The sequence below is a fragment of the Cyclopterus lumpus genome, chromosome 19 (assembly GCF_009769545.1).
Source record: "Cyclopterus lumpus isolate fCycLum1 chromosome 19, fCycLum1.pri, whole genome shotgun sequence".
NCBI classification, from domain to species: Eukaryota; Metazoa; Chordata; class Actinopteri; order Perciformes; family Cyclopteridae; genus Cyclopterus; species Cyclopterus lumpus.
The window spans coordinates 6,399,034-6,422,205 of record NC_046984.1 but is presented as its reverse complement, the minus strand read 5'-3'; the positions used below and the strand labels follow the sequence as shown (position 1 = coordinate 6,422,205).

Below are 23,172 nucleotides of genomic sequence, written 5' to 3'. Positions count from 1 at the left end.
CAGATTGCAACTGACTGAAACTTCTCCCGCGAGCCATACTTCTTAATATTATTTGACATTTCTGCCAATTGATCCCCCTTGAAACCTTTATCTTTAAGGAAAATCAACCGTTTGAAGTGAAAGACGTGCTCGGTCATCTGCACAACATGGCCCTCCTTAACACAAACAGGACTGACTTCATTAAATAATGTCTAGACTAGTTTGAGTGTCAGATACTAATAACTCAATTTGAAAGGATCAAGGCTGATATTAGGATGCAGCTTTTCGTCAACCCTGGAATGACCTTTATGAACGCATTCTTAGGTATTGAGGCAATATATCTGGGACCATCCGTTATCTCAAGAGGGAAATGCAAATACTAAACATATGCAAATACGGGCCTGTAAACCGTCATGTCTGACAAAGAACGATTTACATACACGGAAAGCAACAACACAATTAAAATGTTGTGCCAACTACTGTAAATATTGCAAGAAATGTGTATTATTCTGTAGAGGTGTTCACAGTACACCACATTTATTGACACGGAAAAGGCATACAGTACTTATATACATCTTTTTGAGTATTTACATTATAGAGACCCCATGGATGTTACACATGTAGAAAAATATGCATTACATCTATATAAATATGTACACAATGTGCAAAACATATGGCATACAAAGGACAAGAGGCGTAGCGTGGGTGGCGGAGATCTACAATGGAGGATGGAAATGTTCCCGAAAGACATCGACGGAAATGAAACGTCTCGTCTGCGCTTAAGTTCCACTTCTCAACCGGCAAATGTTCCACGTCTACACGATGATACCACAGACCACACACCTCTAAACTTTAGAAGGTTATTCAAACCACTCGGTTCTTAAGTGCTTTCCAACTTATAGACTGTATTATTCTAAAGGTTCTACGAACAATACAAACTTGAAGCTGGACCGGGTGTGTGTGTGTGTGTGTGTGTGTGTAACAGACACCTTGAAGCGGTCCCGGTCCGGCCGACGGTAAGTGGTGTAACATCGAGCTCTTGTCACATACGTGCGAGTAGAGTTACCGCAGCCAAGTCTGATATGGGAAATAAAATAAAAACAACTCCGCTAACCTGAATTATACACTTGAAAATCCTTTTTTACAGATTTTTTTTTACACAGGCATGAAAGCAAGATTAAATGTTTAGTGTTTTTTTTTTCCTTTTACAATTTTCACCCTACAAAACAAAGTGAAAAAAATACAAAAACATGGAAAAACAACATGTGATAATATGTTCGACTGCCTTATTCAGGTAACAAAATATCAAATGTGTCAGCCTTAAAGCTGAAAATCATCTCTTATAGGAAACACAGGAATCAATAAGTGATTGTTATCCTCGGGGGTAGTCGGGGTCCCAGCACCCCGACTCAACGGAACCAAAAGGTGCACCAACCAGCGGGGAACGACAATGAGGTCCTCATACAATTCTCTTCGTAGGAGAAAAAAACAAACTCAAATACAACAGAGCCCAGGAGCATGTCTGTGAAGTACTTGCCGGAGCTCCTTCAGGTGGTCCGATGTTTGGGCCCATCCATCTGATACTGCAGCAGTAAGAGCACCACACACACAAAGAGGGCTCTTAATCCGTCACCCACCAAATGTTTGCCGATAAGCAGCAAATCAGTAATTACACAGTCGTAAAAAAACAAAACACAAAAAAACATTGGATTTAAAATGCAAGAAAAAAACCGGCTCATTTCAACGTTTTCGTGCTAGAAATGCCCCTAAACATGTGCCACAGCAGAAGAAAGGCAGCGCCCTCTAGTGTCCACGGACGCAATGACAGATTCAAGTTAAAAATGCGATTTCGCTGGACATGACTGAAAAAAAGAAAAGATTTTTAAAAAAGCCATCTTATTTCAAAGTGCCATACGGTGAGACTGCATCAAACCCAAAATAATATCCTCGACCGAGACACTGAATCAGTGACTCGAGGTTTAGCTTTGAAGCAATCTGCTAAAAACGGGTGATCTAGAATTCAGGGCGGCTTTAAGAGTAGCCACGCCCACTTCACTGCGTATCGCGCCGCGTGACCAACAGATACAAACAGGAAACAGCCATCAGAAGCCTTTTTGAAGAGCTTTGTTTTGAATAATGTCAACCGAATGATTTGATCTCGTAGATATTGGTACATTTCTTCAGACAACAAGAGCTCGAGGCGGCCCGTGATTTCACACAAATACAATCATGCACACAGAGTCACAGGTGCACATGCAAAAGACAGGGAAGACAAATCGACATGCGCACGCGCACACACACACACACACACACACACACACACACACACACACACACACACACACACACACACACACACACACACACACACACACACTTCTCTCACACTCGGTCAGACACCAACTGATGCGTCACGATTGAGACTATTTCCTCTGCCGAAAAATCACATTAGAATAGTGCTGGAATTAATATCTTTGAGGTTTTAAACGTCTGTCGTCATATCATAAGGAGAAACGATGAATAACAGGATTGTTTTGTCATTGTGGTTATGTATAAATGTGAGTTTTAGATTGCTGCCAGACCGCCTCATTAACACAGGTGCGTCCGGGAGAGTAAATTGTTTTAGACCACAGTGAAAATGTTTCATCTTGTTTTTTGTGTTATTGCATTCATCTTCTTTTTCCCAAAAAATGTTTCTTGTTTAATAAACGTTTTTCTGACTTTACAATGCTGTCTGGATCACACGACTAGGAAACAATCCCATACAGCCACCAGTGGAGTCTCATTCTACACATAGCAGACCATAATACTAATAATGTTAGCGCAGCCTAATCTTTGAAATACAGCTGCAAGAATTTGAATGTCGACATTATGAATTAAACTTGAAACTATTTGGCACAGCCCAACTGAAGAGTATTCTGATTCATCCAAATGACGGTTGGTCACTCCATCAATGGGCTGTGTCTGTCATACACACACACACACACACACACACACACACACACACACACACACACGCACACACGCACGCACGCACACACACACACACACACACACGCCTCCTCCAAAGACATTGTCATTCTTTGATATACATTGCAGTTCAAAATTATTCTGGATATGTGTCTGCAAGTCTTAATAAACCGATATTTGTTCCCTTTCCACCGTTTTATGTCAGTTTACTATCACAAAAAGAACAAAAAGAAAAGCTGCCAACCTTTGTTGGGAGTGAAGTCCCATTATTTTTCTAAAATTACATTCAAAGTAAGATACTTGGACAACTGCAGCATCTGTGGAGCAATTGGCCACACGATCTTGAAGTTGATCACAATCATATTGATCCCTTCATAGTAATGATCCCCTTGGATATGCACAGTGTGCATTCCCTTTGTTCCGAGGTGAGTGAGGTGCATAGCTCTCACGTAGAGGAGCTCCCCCCTCTCGTCATGGGACCGAAGTCGAGTCTTTGTTCTTTAGAGTCATTGGTTCGTCGGCCTGAAAAGGTCACCAAAGGTCAGAAGAAAACAGTCGCGCCTGATACAACATGCCAGATAGGTCAGCACACATGTGATGTACAGTACGTGGTACAGTGTGAACGGAGGCTTGACCTCCTCTCAGTTACCTTTGAAACGCTGTGCAGTGGCCGACTGAGCTTGTGTGGCTTCCAATCATAAAAGGGAACAAGCACCTCAGACTGAAACTACTTTAGTCTGAGCGTTGGCCCGGGGGAAAGGCCAGTAGTTGACGTCCCAGGCCAAGCCTCATATGTATTGTGTTGAGAATATAAATCCCTATCAATGTGCAGACTACATCTGCAGCGACACATTTATTGTGCTGCAATGACCAGCGTTTATAAGCTAGAACGCGCTCCAGTGGAACACACGTCCCACCACCCGCCACCCTTTTACAACCCGTTACTGCGCTTGCACGGTAAAATAGATGCAGTGCTCACGCTGAAAGACCGCCAGTCGAGGCTCTCGGCCGTTAACGCCGTTCTTCATTCAAGTGAAGTCGTTTCAGTGTGGTTTAAAGAGTATTTACAAACAGTCCATGCTACTAGGATTCATTCGGCTCCATCTCTTGTCTCTTTAACGCTGTCGGACGTTTTTTTAGATCTGATATGATCGGCCATGTTGCCTTCGTGATGATGTTATTCTGGCTGTTCGGCCATATGAGGCCCTATTCTCTCTTTTAAAACTGTGCAAACTCCTGCGTGTAGTTCAACTTGAATCAGTGCCTGCAGCATTTCTAACTGTAGTAAAGTGGGAATATTACAGAGGGTGAGGATGTAGTAGTGAGAGTGGTTTGGCACAAAATGCCACATTTTCTCCTAATTAAAAATGTTGAAACTCAACCTCTTTGCAAGGCTGTCGATTCCTTTCCTCTTCTCTTCCTTCCTTCATCCATCCATCCGTCAATGTCTCCCTCCTGGCTCTGCTGCTCTCCCTGGACATCCACCCCTCCGTCAGTCCCAGTGCAGCTGCAGGTCTTGTGAATCCAGGAAGTCTGTCGGGATTCCCAGAGGTGTGAGTGCCCCAGCAGGACCCGGTGGCAAGGAGAGGTCCATCCACTCCATGTTGTCCAGGCCCGGGTCAGACAGGCCCATGTTGAGCGAGGAGGGCGATGAAGAATCACAGAAGGACAAGTCGGACGTGTCCATGGGCGAATAGGGTTGCTGTTCCATCAGCTGGGCCTGCAGCTCCTCCATCAGGCCCCGTGTGCGCGGGTCTGACGCTGGTGCCGCGTCGGCCAGGGTGCCCTCCAGAAAGGCCTCCAGCTGATTGTCCGTGGCAAGCGAGGAGAGGCTGGACAGGCCGAGGCCGATGAGGGGGCTCAGGGTGGGCGGAGGGGCCGACTGGATCTGTGGAGGCGGCCTGGAGAGCGCCGTGTTGACCGACAGGGTAGAGATGTTTGCCGTGACTGGGAGGGTCTTATTGTGAGACACATGAGCGTCCTGCTGGATAAAAGGAGTGATTTCTGGAGGAGGGGGATAACAAAGCATGGATTATTAAGAGTGTTCAACCACTGAGGGACTGGCACCGGTAACGACAGAGACTTTAAAATTGTTTTATAAATTATTATAGAACTTTTCCTCACAGTGGGAGACTTTTAGTTTTCTAGTGTCACCATATCCTTCATGCTCCAAGAAATTAATTGAAACAGAAACTAAGTGAACTTGATACCGACACTATTAATTATATCAAAGGTAATATTGTTACAATAATGTTTTTCATGTAATGGTTTACATTTGTACGATGTTTATGGTTAGGCTTCTAAAAGGCTTATCTCATCCATAATCAATTATGTTAACATAATCTGCAATGTCACCAAACTCAGAATGTTCCGTCGGCGTCTTTACCTCCACTCTCTATGAGGATGTCGAACAAGTCATCCATTTGCTGGCTGGTTGCCGTGGGAACCTGAAAAAGACAGTGGACAAGGTTAAGGGACTGAAGGCTGCTCATCAAGAGGAAAGCGGAACAAGAAACACTGAACATCGTGCGTGTTGTGTATTTGTGTTTGTATTCTGTGGCTGGTGCGTATCGAACCTGTGACACACTGTTGACGTGCAGGTTGCGGCTCTGCTTGATAGCCTCTTCGTAGCGGGGAGGCTCTCTCGTCTTGGGAGGCCGAGTAACAAGGGAGGTGGGTTGAAGGATGAAGGTGGGCTGGGGAGAAGGACACTGGAAGAAAAAGAGAGAGAAGAGAGAGAGAAGGAAAATATGGGCAGAATTAAGGAAATTGTTCAAATTAAATAGTAAATGATCTCTTCCTGAAGGTAGCTTAATTAATCTGAATGTCGGATAGGGATATATAGGCACTACAATTCTGCCTATGCCTTTTCTGTCTTATTGTATACTAGATTGTAAATAAGTTATACTTATTGTGTTGTGTGCGATAGCTGAATTAAAACACGACTCCTACAAACACTACTTCCATCTCCCGTTAAGCAGGATGGACTGAACCAAACCGGACCCCACTCCCCTCCAGTTTGAACTCAGCACTGATACCTTATTGAGGGGTCCGTTGGAGATGCGATGGTTGGGTGAAGCTCGTGGAGAGACCCTGTTCTCCGGGCTATGTCTCAGGAAACACTGTGGATTCATCTCAGGCCGAGTCTGGTTCTCCAAACCAGCGGTGTTATTGCACAGAGTCAGAGTCTGTCGAGGCACAAGGCAGATTCAGACACATCAGCGTTTTTTAAGAGGGAACTGGAAACATGAGGGACATGCACCCTCTCACTAGGCGTGAGACCATATGAAAATGTCTAGTCAGAATTATCACGGCCAAAATCATTTTGGTTCACAATATTATGCAAATAATCTTCTTAAGAAAAAAGGTACTAAAACATACTGGAATCACTTGACACTTGTGTTAATAGGACACGTCTTTCTTTAGTGAACATAATTCTTTGTGTGAAAAACAATGAAATACTCTTAAATAAGGTTACCATAGCTCATAAGGACCCAGCCCCCTCATGGAAGGGAGGGGCCGTCACAGCATACATCAAGGATCCATTTAGAAATAGCAACATTGTGGGAGTCTGTTCTTTCATAAATGATTTGCCTGTGTTTCCTTCTGCCTTTTTAACTGACTCTATTTTCCACTTCTCGACCACGATAGTTTGTTCGACAGCTTTTTTAGGTCACTATTGAGGATATTCACGATTATCCTGATAATGGAAATTCAGCACAGTCAATCAATTTATTGTGTTTATTTATCACGATCTGCAATAAACTCCAATATTGTTCCATCCTTAGCTCTCACAGACAATTATCTTGTGGTGCAACCGACCCACTGGATTTCTGTTAAGCTAAATCTGAAATGAAATACATTTTGACCAGAAGAGGAGTCATACAAAATAACCTCATACAGGTTAACAACACTAGTGCAACAAAACAGCATTACATGTGGACTCCAAATGCTACAGGCTCACTGAGAATGACACTAGACTCGATAGCCCCACTGAAGAAAAAGACAGTGAGGCAAAAGGAGGTTTGCGCGCTGGGAGATGTTTTATGTTTTAGGATACACTGAGCTCCTCTCTCCTCTTCTCACATTGAATTGAATTAAACAATAAATCAATTTGATAACAAAGTTGTACATGGAGGCCCTGTGCACATCATCTACAGCAGTACTTCTCCAGTTAACATAATTTCAGGGCACATACGCATTATTGTTTTAGGCAAGGCAAAAAGTCCTTGGCACGTTTCTCAGAAATTCAACTAACTACGGGGCGTGGCTGACCTGAAGCAGTGGGTTGTGGTTGGATAACTGCTGGTTGGGTGCGGTCTCCTTAGTGGTTTGTCGCTGAGGAACTGAGGCTTGGACCAGGCCTGGATTTGAGACTGTGGCTTGAAGGACAGGCTGAGATAAGGGGAAAGGGTGTAAGAACATAATTGTGAGTCTATACATGCAGTTTTCTAATTAGTAAGCCTCTTAAGCAAGCTCCATCACCTCTCGAACAGACACTACAACATATGATGTCACTCTCCTTTTTAGCAATCTTACCTGCAGGCTGACATTGGTGTTTGGCAGCTGGATTGCTGTAGCGCTGTTGGGTAGCGAGACTGGGAGGAGGATCCTCCCAGTCTGGCCTGTGGTGGTTAACAAGGTCTGAGGCTGACCCAGCACCTGGGATACCCTGCCAGTGTGGCTGATGAAGAACTGCTGCAGGCTTGGGGCTGCAGGTTGGGACTGGGGCTGGGTCTGGAGTTTGGGACTTCTCTGTGACTGGGAGAGGAGGTGAGGGCTGTTGATTATTTGGGGCTGAGCCTGGATCTTGGTAATAATCTGGGTTTGGGTCTGGAGCTGAATCGGCTTGCCAGAAGAAACAGTCACATCCTCCAACTTGACTACTGTTGGCAGGGGGGAGAGAGCCTGGGATCCAAACATAGAGTTGGGGATTGTACCAGCAGAGGATGAACAGTTTGACAGGACTGAACCCTCCATTTTGACTACATTTGAGCTTAGGGCAGTAAGAACAGGGTTGATGGTAGGTACAGAATTTAATTTTGGAGATGCAGAGTCAGTGGTGCAGCCCCCCTGGCCTCTCTTCTCCACCTCCAGCTGCATCTTCAGCTCCTCCACCAACCTCTGCTCCTGCTCCAGCTTCTTCATCAACTCCACGATCTGCTGCTCCTTTTCATGGAGCCGCCGGTCCTTTTCCTCCGGGACTCTGAAAGACGAGAGAGGGGAGGACTGCGAACCTGCCCAGCCAGAGCTCAACATTTGTGTTTCAGACATGCCTAGATCCTGCTGGAGAGTTGAGCGGTCACTGGTAATGGGTGAGACCGGCGGTGTCGGGTTCATGTTCTCTGGAGCCACCTGCTGGACTGGAAGGACTATGGCGGGGCTGCTAGTGGTGGTGACATCCATGGACATGGAGGAGAGGGTGGTGACGGGAATGGTGGTAGGGGCCGAGGTGCAGTGGTTGTCCTGGAAAGGCTTCAGTCTTTCTATCAGATCAGTCTTTGTCCCCGACACAGGGAGACCACGCAGCTTTAGCTCCAGTTTTAGTTCAGCCACCTAGACAAAGACAAACATGATCACATAAACCAGGTTGGACTAGAGCTGCAGGAGGCGTGCAGCTGATGCCGATCAGCTTTGCACAAAGACTGGAAGCAGGGACCATTAGTTGAGCAACCATCACCAACAAGACAAGTAAAATATATACACCACAACGTTTACACTTTCTGCACGAATTACACAGCAAGATACTGTATATGTCTGTATAATTAATGTGTGTTAAATAGTGAGCTTTAGAAGTGCTGCTAGGCAGACTTAACTACCTTTGGACAGAGCAGGGCCAGCTGCTTCTCCTGCTTTCCCCTGATTATTTTGTTTAATACAATGCAACTTTGAGAAAAAGAGATTTGAAGTTGAACAATATATTAAGTCTGTGCCCTCAAGTTATCTTTGTTTTATCAAACTTCCCAAATGACTAAACCTTGTTTGAACTTATCAAGAGGATATACAGTCCTACTACTGGCTGTGGAATAATATCTCAACACAGATCAATTTCAAGTTGTTTCGAGTCAGCCTAAGAACACAACAACAATCATAACTTCAGAGCTGCTGGGGTCTGCTTTTCCAAGCTACAAGGGCGAGCGGTTTGCTGGTACCAGTGAGTTTCCAAATACCTTCATCTCCTCCAGATTGGCAGGCAAGACTCCTGGCTTGCGGTTTGAGAGCGAGTTGCTTGGACGAGTCAGAGCTGGAGTTGCAGAGGGAGGTGGAGGTGCAGTGGGCAAAGACACCATAATGGAGGTCGGCAGGCTCCCAGCGCTGCCGCTCTGACCCTCAGTTACAGGCCTTCAGTGAGAATGAGACACAAAAACATGAGGTCATTGTTGTATCCCAAAATAATTCACAATACTTGCATATCACATAAATGAGAAACAGAAAAGAGGAAGGGGAGGTGGGAGAAAGAGGGGAGGTGGACAAAGGAGTATTAATGGAGATCTCAGAGAAGAGAAAGAAATAGGCAGGAAAAAGAGAGAGAGAGGCAATCTGTTCCTAGTATGAACAGAGCATCCATCCTGTGCCCTGCACCTCACTAACAAAGCCAGTCAACCAAACCACAGTGCAGTAGTTCAAAGGGGAGCTTGGTCATGCCGCGGCTGTGGGACATTTGTGGCGACAGCAGCTGGTGAAGCAACATCTTGGTAGTTATTAATATGATTAGATGCAGAGTTGTTATTGGAAACCAGCTAATGGCCCTCTGGGTCTTTGAATACGTGGCTTGTTTTTCAGATACGTGTTATGCAGACAAGCCAAAAAACAAAATGAAACAATGCAATTACTGTATTGCTATTGCGAGTTCCAATGTTTTATAAATACGTACTTGAGTGGTGCCGGTAATATAGTCTGGTAGTTGTAATGCTGCTGTTGCTGGCTCAGGATCTGCAGCTGGAGGAACAGCTGCTGTTGCTGCAGCAGTCGGGCGTAAGAGGAGTCCATGGGGGCTTCACTGGCCTCCAGCTTCTGGTCTGGGGGAACATACTGGTGGTACTTGAGCTTTTTCACCCGGGACTTGGGCTCTTTGCCCTTCTTACTGCGACTCTTCTCTGAGGGTGACTTCGGCTGACTTTGCTGTTGTGGGAGGAGACAAAAGAAGAAGAATTGCCATTTTGTATTCAAATATTACAAAAATATATGACATTTAGCGGAGGAAATAAATGCTCTTACTTTCACCAGCGTCGGGCCTGGTTTTAAAAGAGCAGATGTGGTGAACGGCTGTACAGGAGTGACAGCTGGGCGGCTGGCAGGTTGTTCAATCACAGAGATCACTTTCACAAAGTCTGTTGCTGCTTGTGTAGCAACTGGGAAGGCCTGAGGAAGCAGAACAACAACAAAAAGACCAATAACTGCAAAGCAAACACTAATCTTCTAATAAACACTTATGTTTGAAGACCTGGGGCAGCCATACACAAACACTTGTTTTACTAGTCCAGTATCTGACCTGCAGCAGGGTGTTGGGTGTTGGTGGTGCTGGGACTAGAGAAGGCGTCTCTGGCACTTTGCTCTCCGCTGGAGAGGCGACACAGCTCTGGGGCTCCTGGCTGGCTGGGTGCTCTGGGGACAGAGCATCGCAGCTGTCTTCATCCAACACCTTCGGATAATTCACCTGACCCACTGACAAGACAACGAAAAACAAGCCCAGCACTCAATCACTCGCCGTTTTTTGCACAACGTGCCTTCTTCTTTCCACGAGGCTCTAAAATGTCTAATATGGCAACATTAAAAGTTTAATCTTCACCGTTTCTCTGCCCCTCACCGATGATCGCCTTTTTAACGCTGGAGTCCACAGGCAGGATGTTTTTCTCCACCAGCTCCATGGGGCCGGGCCTCTGGGCGAGCTTCTCGTTCAGGTTGTCGGCCAGCCGCGCCCTCTTCAGTTTCATCTGGGTGGCCTGTAATGAGGGTTCTGCTCCGGTCTCTGAGGAACAGAAACGATGTCACTGCAAGAATTGTCAGCTTGAAGATTTCTTAAATATTGGTTTGTTTATAGCATCATGTCTGGTGCCAATTGGGATTCTACGATGCTTCAAAAAACAAAGTCCACAAGGAAGACTAGATAATACAATACGGTGTTTGTAGTGAGAAGCAGAGACTCGCCAGTACCTTGCAGGATGTGCATCCTGACCAGCTCTGCTCTCTCTGGACGACTACGGATCTTGTGCTTGAGGAAATTTTCAGTCTACAGAGACAGACAGGCAGTCAGTTAATTGTCTAAATGTTCACACCACACAACAGACCCGGAGAGTGTCTCCTCTGCTCCTCCAGTCCACAGTTAGCACTTTATTTCCAACATACCCTGGCTCTCTCCAAGCTGCGAATCTGCCCATGGAAAGCTGCCGGGCTCTTCAGAGCTGCAACATAATACATTTTCATAAATGCACAAGTCTGAGCACAATTTTAAAAAAGACAAACAATCTGGAAAAGGGCAATCGTGTTTATGATCTCAACCATCTGGATCCAAGTTTGCTATCATGCATCTGTACACAGTGAGTGGCGGACGACTCACGCGGCATGATGCCCTGGTCCACCAGCTGCTCCCGGGTTCGCCTTTGCTGAAGCCTCAACTGCAGGACTGCAAATAAATTAAATATTATAAAAGAAAAACAGAGGGATTTTGGATTGCAATATAAGTTTGATAAGTAGAAAAACACGAGAAGAAAAATGAGCAAAGTAGAACAATAGAGGAGGTATTGTGCCGAATAAAAAGGGAAAATAAAACAGGAAAGTAAATGACATTAAGCTGATAAGGTAGCCACTTACTAACCGCTCCCCACCCCCTGATACATCACCCACATCCTGTTTGTTAGTCATTAGGTTCACAATATATATTAACATAATGATATGGGCGCCATTTTGCATTCAGGACATAAGTTACCCTGCCAGTCGACCACATTTCTATAAACATTGGTTGCAATCATAAGTGCATGGTAGTGTGGCCAAACTATACCAGCTATTCCGGTGCCGGCAATAAAAGCCTGAAGAGGAGACTTCAGGCAGTCTTATCCTGTGGGATTTTACAGAATTTCACCCCTGAGGGCGTCCTAGTGCAAGTCCTCAGTAGCCGTTTCAGGACGTGATGTTGTTTCATTCCGTTTCCCCATAAGCCCGTTTACCAGGGTATGACATTTCACATGCCGTGTACGTGTGGACCAACGCTACACCACAATCAGAACAACGGCACAAGAAGCAAAGACGGATAGCCGGCATCCAAATATTAGATATGGTTTCATTATTATTTAGTTCATCCTTTTTAGTTCCATCCGTTAACAAAAAGGTGGACATTTAAGTGATCATTTTGACTAACGCCTACTCGAGTGGAGGAATTAGCATGAGAACAACAAAGAAGAGGAGTGCTCACCTGCTCTGAACCTAGTGCAGCGGTCACTGGGGGTCTCTACCTCCATATAGGCCATTGTCTGAGGCTGAGAGTCCTGGCCTGTAGGGCAGTCCAAAATACAATGAGTGATTAAGCCATTTGATCCCAAGCCTTGTACTAAAGCCTAAAATATGTAACTCTTCGTCATATCCTCTCGCAGCCGCGGTACAACATGATCAGCCGAATGGTTGGAATCCACAGCTTCTAAGAATTAGAGAAGCAGCATTTGCCCCCGTCCTGCACTCCTCCCCAATTTTCTTTCTTTTACAGCAGGGACACAAGCCCCTCCTACCAGCCTACTCTTACTTCCCTCTCTCACTCAGCCAGTTTGGGATGCCTTGTTTTCTGACTGTACGTGATCCCAACACACACTGGTTCCTCGTAACTTTTGAGGACCAGTCAAGAGTCCGAGTCAGCACTGACTACGAACATGTTGTATAGCTTTAGTGTTGCTTTGTTAGCGGGGCCTACAACACGTGGATGCGTCACATTAGGTAGGAGGGGTTGTAGATTAGCACAAATAAATAAAGTCCATTCACAGGAAGGGATGCGTCAAAACTCACAGGGAAACACTCGCTCTCTCGGTCCAACAGGAAACAGGTGGAGAACCCAACATCACATTTTCAATCTCCCCCATCTCTTTGGCGATAAACATAAACATGGGTGCAACTCTCCCAGGGTCCGCCCCTGACCATGGATTGCATCACCTTGAGGGCTATGCAAAACTGCCATGCATCAATATGTCATAACCTTTTGCATACATGGCTAGGACTGAGGTTAAACAATTACAGAAAGAGTTAACAGATAATCAACTCTAGCTCCGGCTGTACAGACATTTTGCAGGGCTTGTTCGAAAGGGGCTTTACATCTCTGAAAGAAATTATCAATTCAGACTAGGGTGGGGCGATCGTTTCTATTTTCACAACGACCAACGGTGGTTACATAAAATTGCTGATTGGCGGCGATTCGAGAGATTATATCAGTTCTGATGGTGACATGTCGTTGTTGATTTCCTTCATCCACATAGGAAAAACAAACTAACAACCATCCCTTAAATTGTCGATATACCACTCGGCAAAGAGTTAGAGAAAGACATGCAGAGGAGGCACGTTAGCCTAAGGTGATATTTATAGACTTCCAGTCAGTGGCATTGTCCTACATTGCTACAGGAAATGCTGCTCGGCCTGACAAGCACATGTTGACCTGTGAACTAAGCAGACGGAGGAGAGAGGTGGATGACATGACTGAGCTGTGGACGCACACAGGGACAGGCACGCAGTCAGCAGGGCATCACAGGCCATCATGAACATGGGTCCGTTTCAACAAGGGAACTGTTCATTTAAGTCTAGAGGTAGATTCAGAGGGTTTAATAATATATAACTTAGACACAAGGAAAAACATAGCTGATGATGTGTGGGAAACAAGTGGCATAAAAATAAACAAAAATGACATGTACATTGACATGAAGCATTAATAGATGTGAGATAGGAAGATGGACACCGCTTTCACATCTGTCTGGTCAATGTGAAGGACAGACCAGCCTTCACGTGGACTTTGCACCATTTTTGTCTTTATTTGTCGTCCTTCCTCTTTATTTCTCTAGCGCTAATGCCATATGACAGAATACAACATTTATTATCGGCAGATTTTTTATTTTTACGACGGTCCTCGAACACACCATGTGTGAGGAACGCTGACGTCAGAAAAAGCAACCGCAACTAAGCTTAAAATTGTGATATTTAACATTTCATTATACGTGTCTCGTTTTAAAATCTCGCCACAAATAACTTTCTTTAATTACAGACAACATTCGTTATTTATGAACTTCTCCAAATGCTGCGGATGTAAAGTCGGCCTCCCACTTTGAGAAGTAGCTCGTAATCATTTGGAGATCCTATTTTAGTCAAAAACCTTTCCGCTATCTTTTTTGCAGTGCACTTCTTTATCCTCGTAGCCCATTATGTGAAATCAATATTATTATTGATGACAGCTAAAACCTGCTATCTCTTTCTGGCCAGACTCTCATTCCCTGTCACAACAAACCCCTAACCCAGAGTCTTCTCTCCTGACAGAGCAGGTGTCCCCTCCCTCCCTCCAGACTCCCTGAGCTACAGCTGTACACAACTGGAGTGGCCTTAGACACTCAGACCAGTCACCATGGTAGAGGGATTAACACCTGCATGTTAAAACCAATATGTGAGAGGGGGTACTCTGCGGTTGGCTCAGAGGGGTGGAAAGTATGAGGTGTGTGTTCTCACTGGAAGGGAAATGACAGAAAGCCAAAATGATGAGCGGGTGCCGCTACTGTTGACATTCCACAGAAATGTTCCACCGTGGAGTCGTTTTCATTGTGCTCTCCTGCAGACGGCAGCAGCAGCCGGCGTGCACGAAAGCACAAAATCCCACAATTATCCCCAAAGGGTTTAATCCCCGGCTCTGCAATTTGGGGACTGTATCTTGACAAACGAGATTTGTAGAAGCACGGTGAGCAATATCACGGCGACTGCACTGAACCGATCTCCGTAAACCGTCGATACCGCGATTAGGAACTGGCAAAGGCAGCAGTGGCTCTACACCACTCCTCAAGCTGGGTAATCGCATATCCATCCATCAGTGTCTGAGTCAGTCCCATGTGGCTGCCAGAACACCGCCAACGTCGAGAGTTTAATGAGAAGCCAACATGCCGGCCGGCTCACATCACGAAGATAATTTGTTGTAGAAATAATGCACAAAAGAAAAAAGCTGATGGAAGTTTCACTCACTTTTATTGCCCAATTTGAACTTAACAGTTGATTAATGCAGTACGTGTCTGTGTGTCTCTGTACATGCATTAACAGTGTGTGGGCCATATAAGTATTGAGGCTATTTAAGGATAGTACGGGGCTGCCATAAGTGCCACCATGCAGAAGGAGTTGCAACACAGGCAAGGTCACAACATAATGTTATGTATATATATACATATATACATATATATATATATATATATATATATATATATATATATATATATATATATATATATTTTAGCAGTCAAGTTTGCGTTTGACGTATGTGGAATTCAATTTCAGTGGATGCGTTTCGAGAGACAGTTCCTTTTTACCCCGAGTCACTATGTTTTTGGACTATTTTGGTGGCCTGCTTGATGTATCTTTGGTCTTAGCATGCCGTGACGGGCTTGTTCGGAAGTATTTCCTCACCATTTTTGCGTTTATTCAGCGGAGGCAGAGGCTGCAGCGACAGCTCCTCCATCTCGTGGGTGACCGCCTCGCTCTGGGGACTGGGCAACAGCAGACTCGACATCTCGCAATCCCCCTCTGCTCCCAGCTGCCCGTAAGACGCCTGGAGCTCCATGTTGCCTCTGGAGGGGGAGGAAAGCAACAGTGGGGTGGGGGGCGTTATGGATCACTGCCCCTTTGGTTATGTTTCGCTGCTACCTGTGTGGATACAAGAAACAAGAAGGGAGAAGGAGTTTGAGGGAAGTCTAGTAACGCCGTTGCTCCTCTCACTGAACAACTCGACGGGACGACTACACCAGGATATTGTGTGGGCTCCTCATCAGTACTTCATAATAATAACAATCATCATTCTGTCGGTACGATAACTTCACTCAACTGGTGAAATGCGAAGGGTGGCATTTCATTTGGGCCATCTGGAAGAGCTCAGTCACACTCGCAGCCCAAATCCATCATTAAAACAGCCGGGCTGGCCATTACACTGAATAATCGCTTCAAACCGCTGCTAGAGAGAAACAACGCCAGTTCGTCCATGAATGTTCTCTCTGTTCAGACATAATCTGCAATATGACGTCGTCGTGGCGGTTTCAAACAGGGGGAACGGAAACATTTCGGGGAGCAAAACAAACAGTTTAGTATCCATGGCTTCCCAACAGCCTCTTTTTAAGCCGACGACAGACTGCGCAGTCTGGACGTGAATGCTATTTATCGCTCTTCAGCAGCATCCACAGGACCTCAGCACTCTGCACTAACCAGCCTGATGTGTTGCTCTTGGCTGAGAAGCACTTTGTTCCTATGGCTGCTTTCGTTTCTCCCCGGAGGTCCTCAAAGTGCCAAAGACATTAGACGGCAGAGGGAGACTACGGGTTGGTACCGAACTGGACTCAGACACATTTGGTCTGAGTGTTGTCCATTCTGGTGGCTGAATGCTGATGCCACAAGTCCCAAAGCCCATGTTTGATCATCTCATGTTATGCTTTGAAAGATTGTATGATAATCTATAAACGATTCAATAAATTGTGATGTCGGCGAGTGCAAGAAACATACTCTTTGCCATAAGCTCTTTGATTTTCCGCTGTAGGGATTTTCTCTGACTATTGATTGCTGCTGTTTACACTGAACATGGTCTTTCTCAATGAAAGTTTATAATATCTCTGTGGTAATAAAAAGTAAAAACATTACAACCAAATGAGCTGCTAGATTTCCTTAAAGTGAAAGGAAGAGTTTTTACACTGCAGATAGTATTTTCTCAAAAATGAATTTGTTATTTTCACTATTTATTTTAACACCAATGACAATCAAACATATTTGTTTTAATCTATACATAATTTACCCTAGCGATACATGAATGTACATGTCACAAGTAAGTGCATAAAACTTCAAACTTGTATTAACTAGAGACCATCTTACAATGGTTCATACCAGACAGACGCAACTCCAAATAGGGCCAAGAGCATTAAGTTGAGGCGCCCCCTCCCAACGTCCTCCCCCCTCTTCTTCCGCAGCCCTTAACTCGGACCACACACACACACACACATCTTCAAACTCAAATGTCAACGTCAACTACACACCTGCAGAGATTTGTGACTCCAAATCGAGGCCACAGAGTGGAGGGGGCAATGGCCCGGTTGCCCCCCTTTCTCAGACCACGCCTAACTTCATTTTGATCTCAACTACACACCTGTAAGGTTTCGTGACTGCATGCTGTCCGCAGGCAGAAATATAAACACGGTCCCAGATGGACTTTACATGATGAACTGGATTATTTCACAGTCAGTTTCAGGTGCGACGCACCTGTCTTAAGGACTTTCTGGTGTACTTTGTAGTTTCAGACCAACCAATCAGACATCGAGTCTTGACATGAGGGTCGAACACAGTTCACTTGGCATCGACTGGCAATCTGAATTGGTTCATGTTGGATCTGGCGACCACTGCAGAACTTCCCTAAAACTTGGTTTCTGACCTGCAACCACTTTCTGGCACCTTAATGATGAAGTGCCACTGACACACTGAGCTTCAGACATTACTCGGGCCTTGATGGTCAACCTCAGTTGTTCTCTGTGACTGAACTGCAGCAACAGATCTCCAGTGACCAACCAGAGACCTGCTCTGTAGCATGTACTTCCTTCAGATAACAATCAAAGGATGCATCCTGTGCTCTGAGGCCTTTTGCTTAGACTTTTCTAGGCCAAAGCCATTAGAAGGGGACTCTGCGTGCATCAGCTCTGGTCAAGAGTCCTCTCTCTCAGGCTGTCTTTCCGTGGAGGTCATTAATGAAATGCATCAACCGTTCAGATACTGGATTTCAATCTTCACCGCAGAATCATCTTCCTTCAGTTTCTCTAACAAAGGAGGTGGAACAAGAACTGTGATGGAAAGATAAATAGCACTTGATTTCCCTCTAGGTTTCTGGCCCTTCATGCAGAACTAATATCCTTGGTTAAAAGTCTGCGTCGTCCACATTTTTATTGTGATCTAATACCAACTTTGATGTTTGATGCGATGGGATGAACTGTACCTGGCTTCACTCACATTTACAGATTTTGAGTCCAACCTAGTAGGACAGAGAGAAAGGATTGTACCTCTATATGTATGTTCAGTCGTGTAATGTCTTAATTTTCTGTAAAATATATCCATAAAATATATTTTACAGAGTACAAAAGGAGGGCCGACTACAAGAAACTGATGTGATATTACACTAACCACTTAATAAATAGTGAGATAATAATAATAATACACACAGTGCCGAACCAGACACCACTGTGTCTGAAGATAAGTGGAGAATAAAACAGATGATAAGTAACACTAAAAGATGCCTGAATAAAACTGGCTGACACTCAAGACTGCATCAAGGTCGGAAAATTGATGTTCACGAGGTTTCTAGGAAAACCTGCAGCGGTCTCTATGACAATGGAAGTGGATCGTCCATGCAGAGACAATGGAAACTCTTAGTACTGATGACTAAAGAGCTGTAATACAGCAGCACACTGCAGTGAGGGAGAGACTCTCAGAATAACATTTTAAAACATCCATCAACTGCGCACACAGAAGCTTTCAGGACTCTTGAAATGTGGTTAAAAATAAATGCATTATGGTTTTATTGATGTGTCAATTTACTGACACTCAGGGTGGATAATGGTCCTGTACTACATATCTATGTATTTATTTGTTTATGAAGGCTCTTCTTTGACCACATCATAAATAGTGTGTTAAAAAAAATTCTCCGGAAGCTGTTTTCGAACATTCCCTGAAGAAATACACTATTATCACCAGTAAAACACATCTTGGGCTGGGGGTGGGGAGGGGAGGTTGACTCCTTGCAGGTTGATTGTATGGAAGTAGAGCAAAATTATCACATATTGACCGAAAAAGTGTGTATTACTGAGTGCCAAATACAAAAACCACATCAGTCGAATTAATTTCAATTGGTGGGAATGAAAGACGAGAAAAGTCCGGCAGGTTCCAACAGTCAGAGCCCGACATGCTGTGTCTATATGCGTTGGGGGGAACGAGGGAGAGGGAGAGAGAGAGAGAGAGAGAGAGAGAGAGAGAGAGAGAGAGAGAGAGAGAGAGAGAGAGAGCGCGAGAGAGAGCGCGAGAGAGAGCGCGAGAGAGAGCGCGAGAGCGAGAGAAGGAACAAACAACTGTCACGGCTGACGGGGCGTCGAGGGATAAACGGCAGAGCTTGCCCAGCAGAATCAAAGAGCAGATCCAGATGGCAGTAGAGGGTCGAGGGTTTGCGTAGGTCAGCGCAGCACGATATATTGTTCTGCTGCGAGGCAGCGCGGCCCTTTTCTGTTTGGTATTTCAAACCCGACACAGGTGATCAAATGATCAACATTAGACTGTGCAACCACAAACCAACAGACCCATCCCTTTCCTGTCGGCACATAGTCTGCATTCTTGCTCAAATGTGTTGTCAACAACCCTCGACATGCCATTTAGACACACAACAGGAAGAAAGTGACCCACGTTGCTTTTATTATTCTTGAAACAAGACAACACTGGAAGGAGATGACAGCGCCACACAGACAATGATTGTCAAAAGGCAAACAAACGTTAATCTTCAATCAGTATTTGAACAGCGAGCGAGGAGGCTGGAGTATCGGTCAAATAGGACCTGCTACACACTCAACCAGAGGAGGCAACAAACTGACTAGCCAACCCATCTTCTTATCCCCGCACAGTCACTGCTATAGCTAAAAATACTTTCCCGTTGACACTGCCATGATCCAGACTTCAGTTTGCTGGCGGTTTGAAGGTATTCCTCCTCATTACCGATGCTCATTGCGGAGCTCAATGGAACGCTAGAGTCTCAGACTGTGCCAAATTAACCGGGGTGGATTCAAGGATCAACTGAAAACAAAAACGGGTTAATATCTGCACTGTTTTTTCTGCTGCACTAGAGGATCAGAGTTCAACTAGGTAATGATTTGAGTTACCACGATGACAGTATCTGGTTGTGTTTACCCCCTGAGGCTGTTCTGTCTCTCTCAAAACCATATAAAGGGCTTGGCTTAAGTCATATGAAGTGCACGCGAAAGGTTTTATGACCTTCTACTGCAGTGCGAACATCCACCTGATTGTCTTAAGGCTGACGGGATTCAAAGAAAAACATATAACCTCATATGTGGGTGTGGATTCAGGATGTAAAACAATACTCAAAGTCAAACCAGTATTTTATCGTTTCTGTTTGTACCATGCAAAAGTGCATTTGAGTACCTTTTAAAGTGCTATGCAAATAAAATGTATATTACTATTATTAATATTTCACAATCCTGTTTTCAGAAAAACAATCATTGAATAATTTTGAAGCCAAATCAATGGAATAGATAGTATGCATCTCAGTAAGAAAAACACGGAGATACGACCCCGTCTCTGCAGACTACGAGATGGGTCAACTTTACTGCAAAGAGGCCGGGCTTTGAAGCCTTTACGTGATAAAGTACTAGGGCTGCACAATTAGTCAAATATTAACCGTGATCACGATTTTCACAAATTAAGCACTTCCTAAAGTAACAGGAAGCCACCAGGTGGGCAATTGAGATCTTTTAGCTTCACTTTTGGGGAGCTGTCGTGCCGTTGTGTGTGCACTCTTCGTATTAACCTGTAAAGAGCGTTCCTGACTGCTGCAAAGAAGAAGAGTAATGTACAATAGACTACTTGTTTCGCCAAATGAATTTGTGTGAAGGAGAATCTTATTTCAAGTGTCATTTTGAAACAAATACATGTTAATTAGCAGGAATGTAGCGCAAAGCAAAAGTGAAATCAGTGCTCTGTTGAGTTTAATTATTAAGAGAAAACAGGTTTTACAATTTGATTCTGCTTCTAGGAGAGGCACCGTAAAACACAGCAGGAGATAACTGAAAACTGCTGCCTTGGTCCAAGAGTTAATAAATCATAAAGCACCATGAGGTCTGGTTTTGGTAAAAATGTAACGTACCACTGACAACCGTCTATGGAAAAAAAAAAACGTGATGAAACCCTAACACAGCACATTTTAAAAAGACAATTAGGCCTACCTTCTTAAAAAGGCAAAACTTGTGTCTAAAAACAACATATTATGACGGGGAATCTTCTTAGAAAAGAAAGTATAAGATAAATATAACTTGCCTTATTAAACGTGTTATTATTAACTAACCCTATAAGCCATTCATTCTGTAATTAAGGGAGAAATGCGAAACAAATGTACCACAAACACACGCACGAGAGCCACTCCGTGCCAAACTACAGCTCGAGTGCAGTGTTCTGGGCCTTAAATAGACCACGTCTGGTTCCAACAAAAATGTCCTCTTTTATCCCCGAGATAAGACAGAAATGATGTCATCACTGTTCTACTCTGTTCCCACAGACACACGTGTGGTGTCGTTTCCTTCGCGGCTGTATTTGTGGACTGAACTGAACAGATATCTTCTAAAAAGCAGAACAAAAGAACAGCAATGGCTGGAAGCCAAACCCCATGGGACAGTCTCATCCAAGAAAGGAAGCTACATGACCAAACTTCCACAGTGAGTGCAGCCTGCAATGAAGAGTTATGCAAGTTTGATCATGTAAAGTAGTTTCTGGGAGCGTAAACAAATCCGAAATGAACTGCGGGGTGGCAATTGCTTTTATGGGTGGAAGTAACTCAAGCATGACATTGCTATTAACTGCAACTCAGTCCAGTCCGATTGACCACAATCACTGCAGAGGGAAGGAGAAAAGATAAGTTGCAACATCCTAAAATAAGTGGGCAAAAATAAAATGTTTATTTACTTTTTCATTTAATTCGCCACGGGGAGAGACGTGGAAACTCTAGTCTGAAGTGATCCGAGAGGACAGTCCTGCAAACTAACATCGCACCCGGGGACATATTGCTTACAGCCTCGGGCATAATTAACTCACCATCCGACTATAAGCACAGGGCTTAAATTAAATAATAATTCACACGTTTTCAGTGACAGGCTTTGCCAGCATGGGCCCGCCTCTGAGGCCACCACATCCCGGCTTGACTCACACGGACCGCGACCCGTTAGGATTTGCTGCAGGGCCACACCACCTCGCTCCAATCGATCGGGAAGGGCAATAAGAGATCACGTCACGAGCGCCAGACGAGCCTCGGGACACAGCGCGCGCGTGGCGGATGGTTTCTCTCGAGTTAACGCGGCTGCCAACTCGCGCGCTCCACCTGTAATGCCGCAGCGTCCAGAGGAGCATCCCGGCTTTAAGAGGAAGATGTCCGCAGTAAAAACACACAAACACCGCACACGCGAATAGTAACTTGACAACAAGCTTGAACACGTTTCCCCGTCGGGAGGGAAAGTTATTATTGACCGACATGGCCGTTCGGCTCCAGCACAGCCACCGTTCCCACGGTGGTGGAGGTGGGTGCGGGGAGAGGCTAACGACTGCTAGCTAACATCACTTTAAATCTGACAGGTTAGTGAGTTGCGGACAGTATCGCTACCTGTCATAAATGACGACGATGACGTCTCTCCTCGGGGCTAAAAAGGAGGTGCGACCCTCAAACCCTTGTTGTCCACGCGCCCCCGTGCAGCCTCGTCTGCAATGCGCGAACAATTCTTCAACAACAACCTCCTCACAGTTCCGCCAGTTAGCTCGGTTTAGCTCCCGTGGGCTAACATACTAACAACATGACCGCGCCGCGGACTGTCATCTTACCGAATTGCGAAGACTTGAAGCCCAGATATGTCCGCGCTCTGGTTCACACCGGACTATCCATTGGTGCCAGCGGGAGTTATCTTCTGTGTGTTGTTTTGTTCCCCCCCCTAGCTGTGAGATTGAAGTTTATTTCGCGGAGTAAAATGGCTGCGACTGGTCTAGGTTCGGCTGCGGAGTGACGTGTTGACGCTGACGTTCAGGGAAAAAAACTAAAGCGATCCCCAGCCGAGTCACTAACTACAAGTTGGCATTTTGAAATGGACACCTGGTATTTCCCTGCTATTTAAACAAATGTTACTAGTGTTAGTTTACTTAAAGAATGTAAATGTACGAGGTAGAGCCAGATTACTCCTGTGTGCTTCACTAACGGACTATTTTCTGAAGGGAAAGTACTTCAAACTG

At 44.9% G+C, this 23,172-nt stretch overlaps 1 protein-coding gene across 6 annotated transcripts; it reads right to left on the bottom strand.

The window, feature by feature from the left end:
* Positions 1-489: 489 nt before the first annotated feature.
* On the bottom strand, positions 490-22,938 carry mrtfba (myocardin related transcription factor Ba). 6 transcript variants are annotated; one of them, XR_004611613.1, is made up of 18 exons: positions 22,771-22,938; positions 15,574-15,810; positions 12,359-12,436; positions 11,507-11,572; positions 11,296-11,351; positions 11,104-11,179; positions 10,739-10,918; positions 10,442-10,614; positions 10,168-10,311; positions 9,824-10,071; positions 9,120-9,291; positions 7,489-8,505; positions 7,225-7,344; positions 5,988-6,137; positions 5,526-5,660; positions 5,336-5,396; positions 4,332-4,953; positions 490-3,471 (listed from the first exon to the last, which is right to left on the bottom strand). XR_004611613.1 is itself a non-coding variant. In XM_034558503.1 (17 exons), the coding sequence occupies exons 2-17, from the start codon at positions 15,725-15,727 to the stop codon at positions 4,442-4,444; spliced, it is 3,342 nt and encodes a 1,113-aa protein (XP_034414394.1). In that variant the 5' UTR covers positions 15,728-15,810; positions 22,771-22,938; the 3' UTR covers positions 490-4,441. The 6 variants fall into 6 exon arrangements, 5 of the variants coding, with proteins under 5 accessions (XP_034414394.1, XP_034414397.1, XP_034414396.1 ...); XM_034558503.1 differs by having other exon boundaries at positions 490-4,953; XM_034558506.1 differs by having other exon boundaries at positions 490-4,953; positions 10,757-10,918.
* Positions 22,939-23,172: the final 234 nt, after the last annotated feature.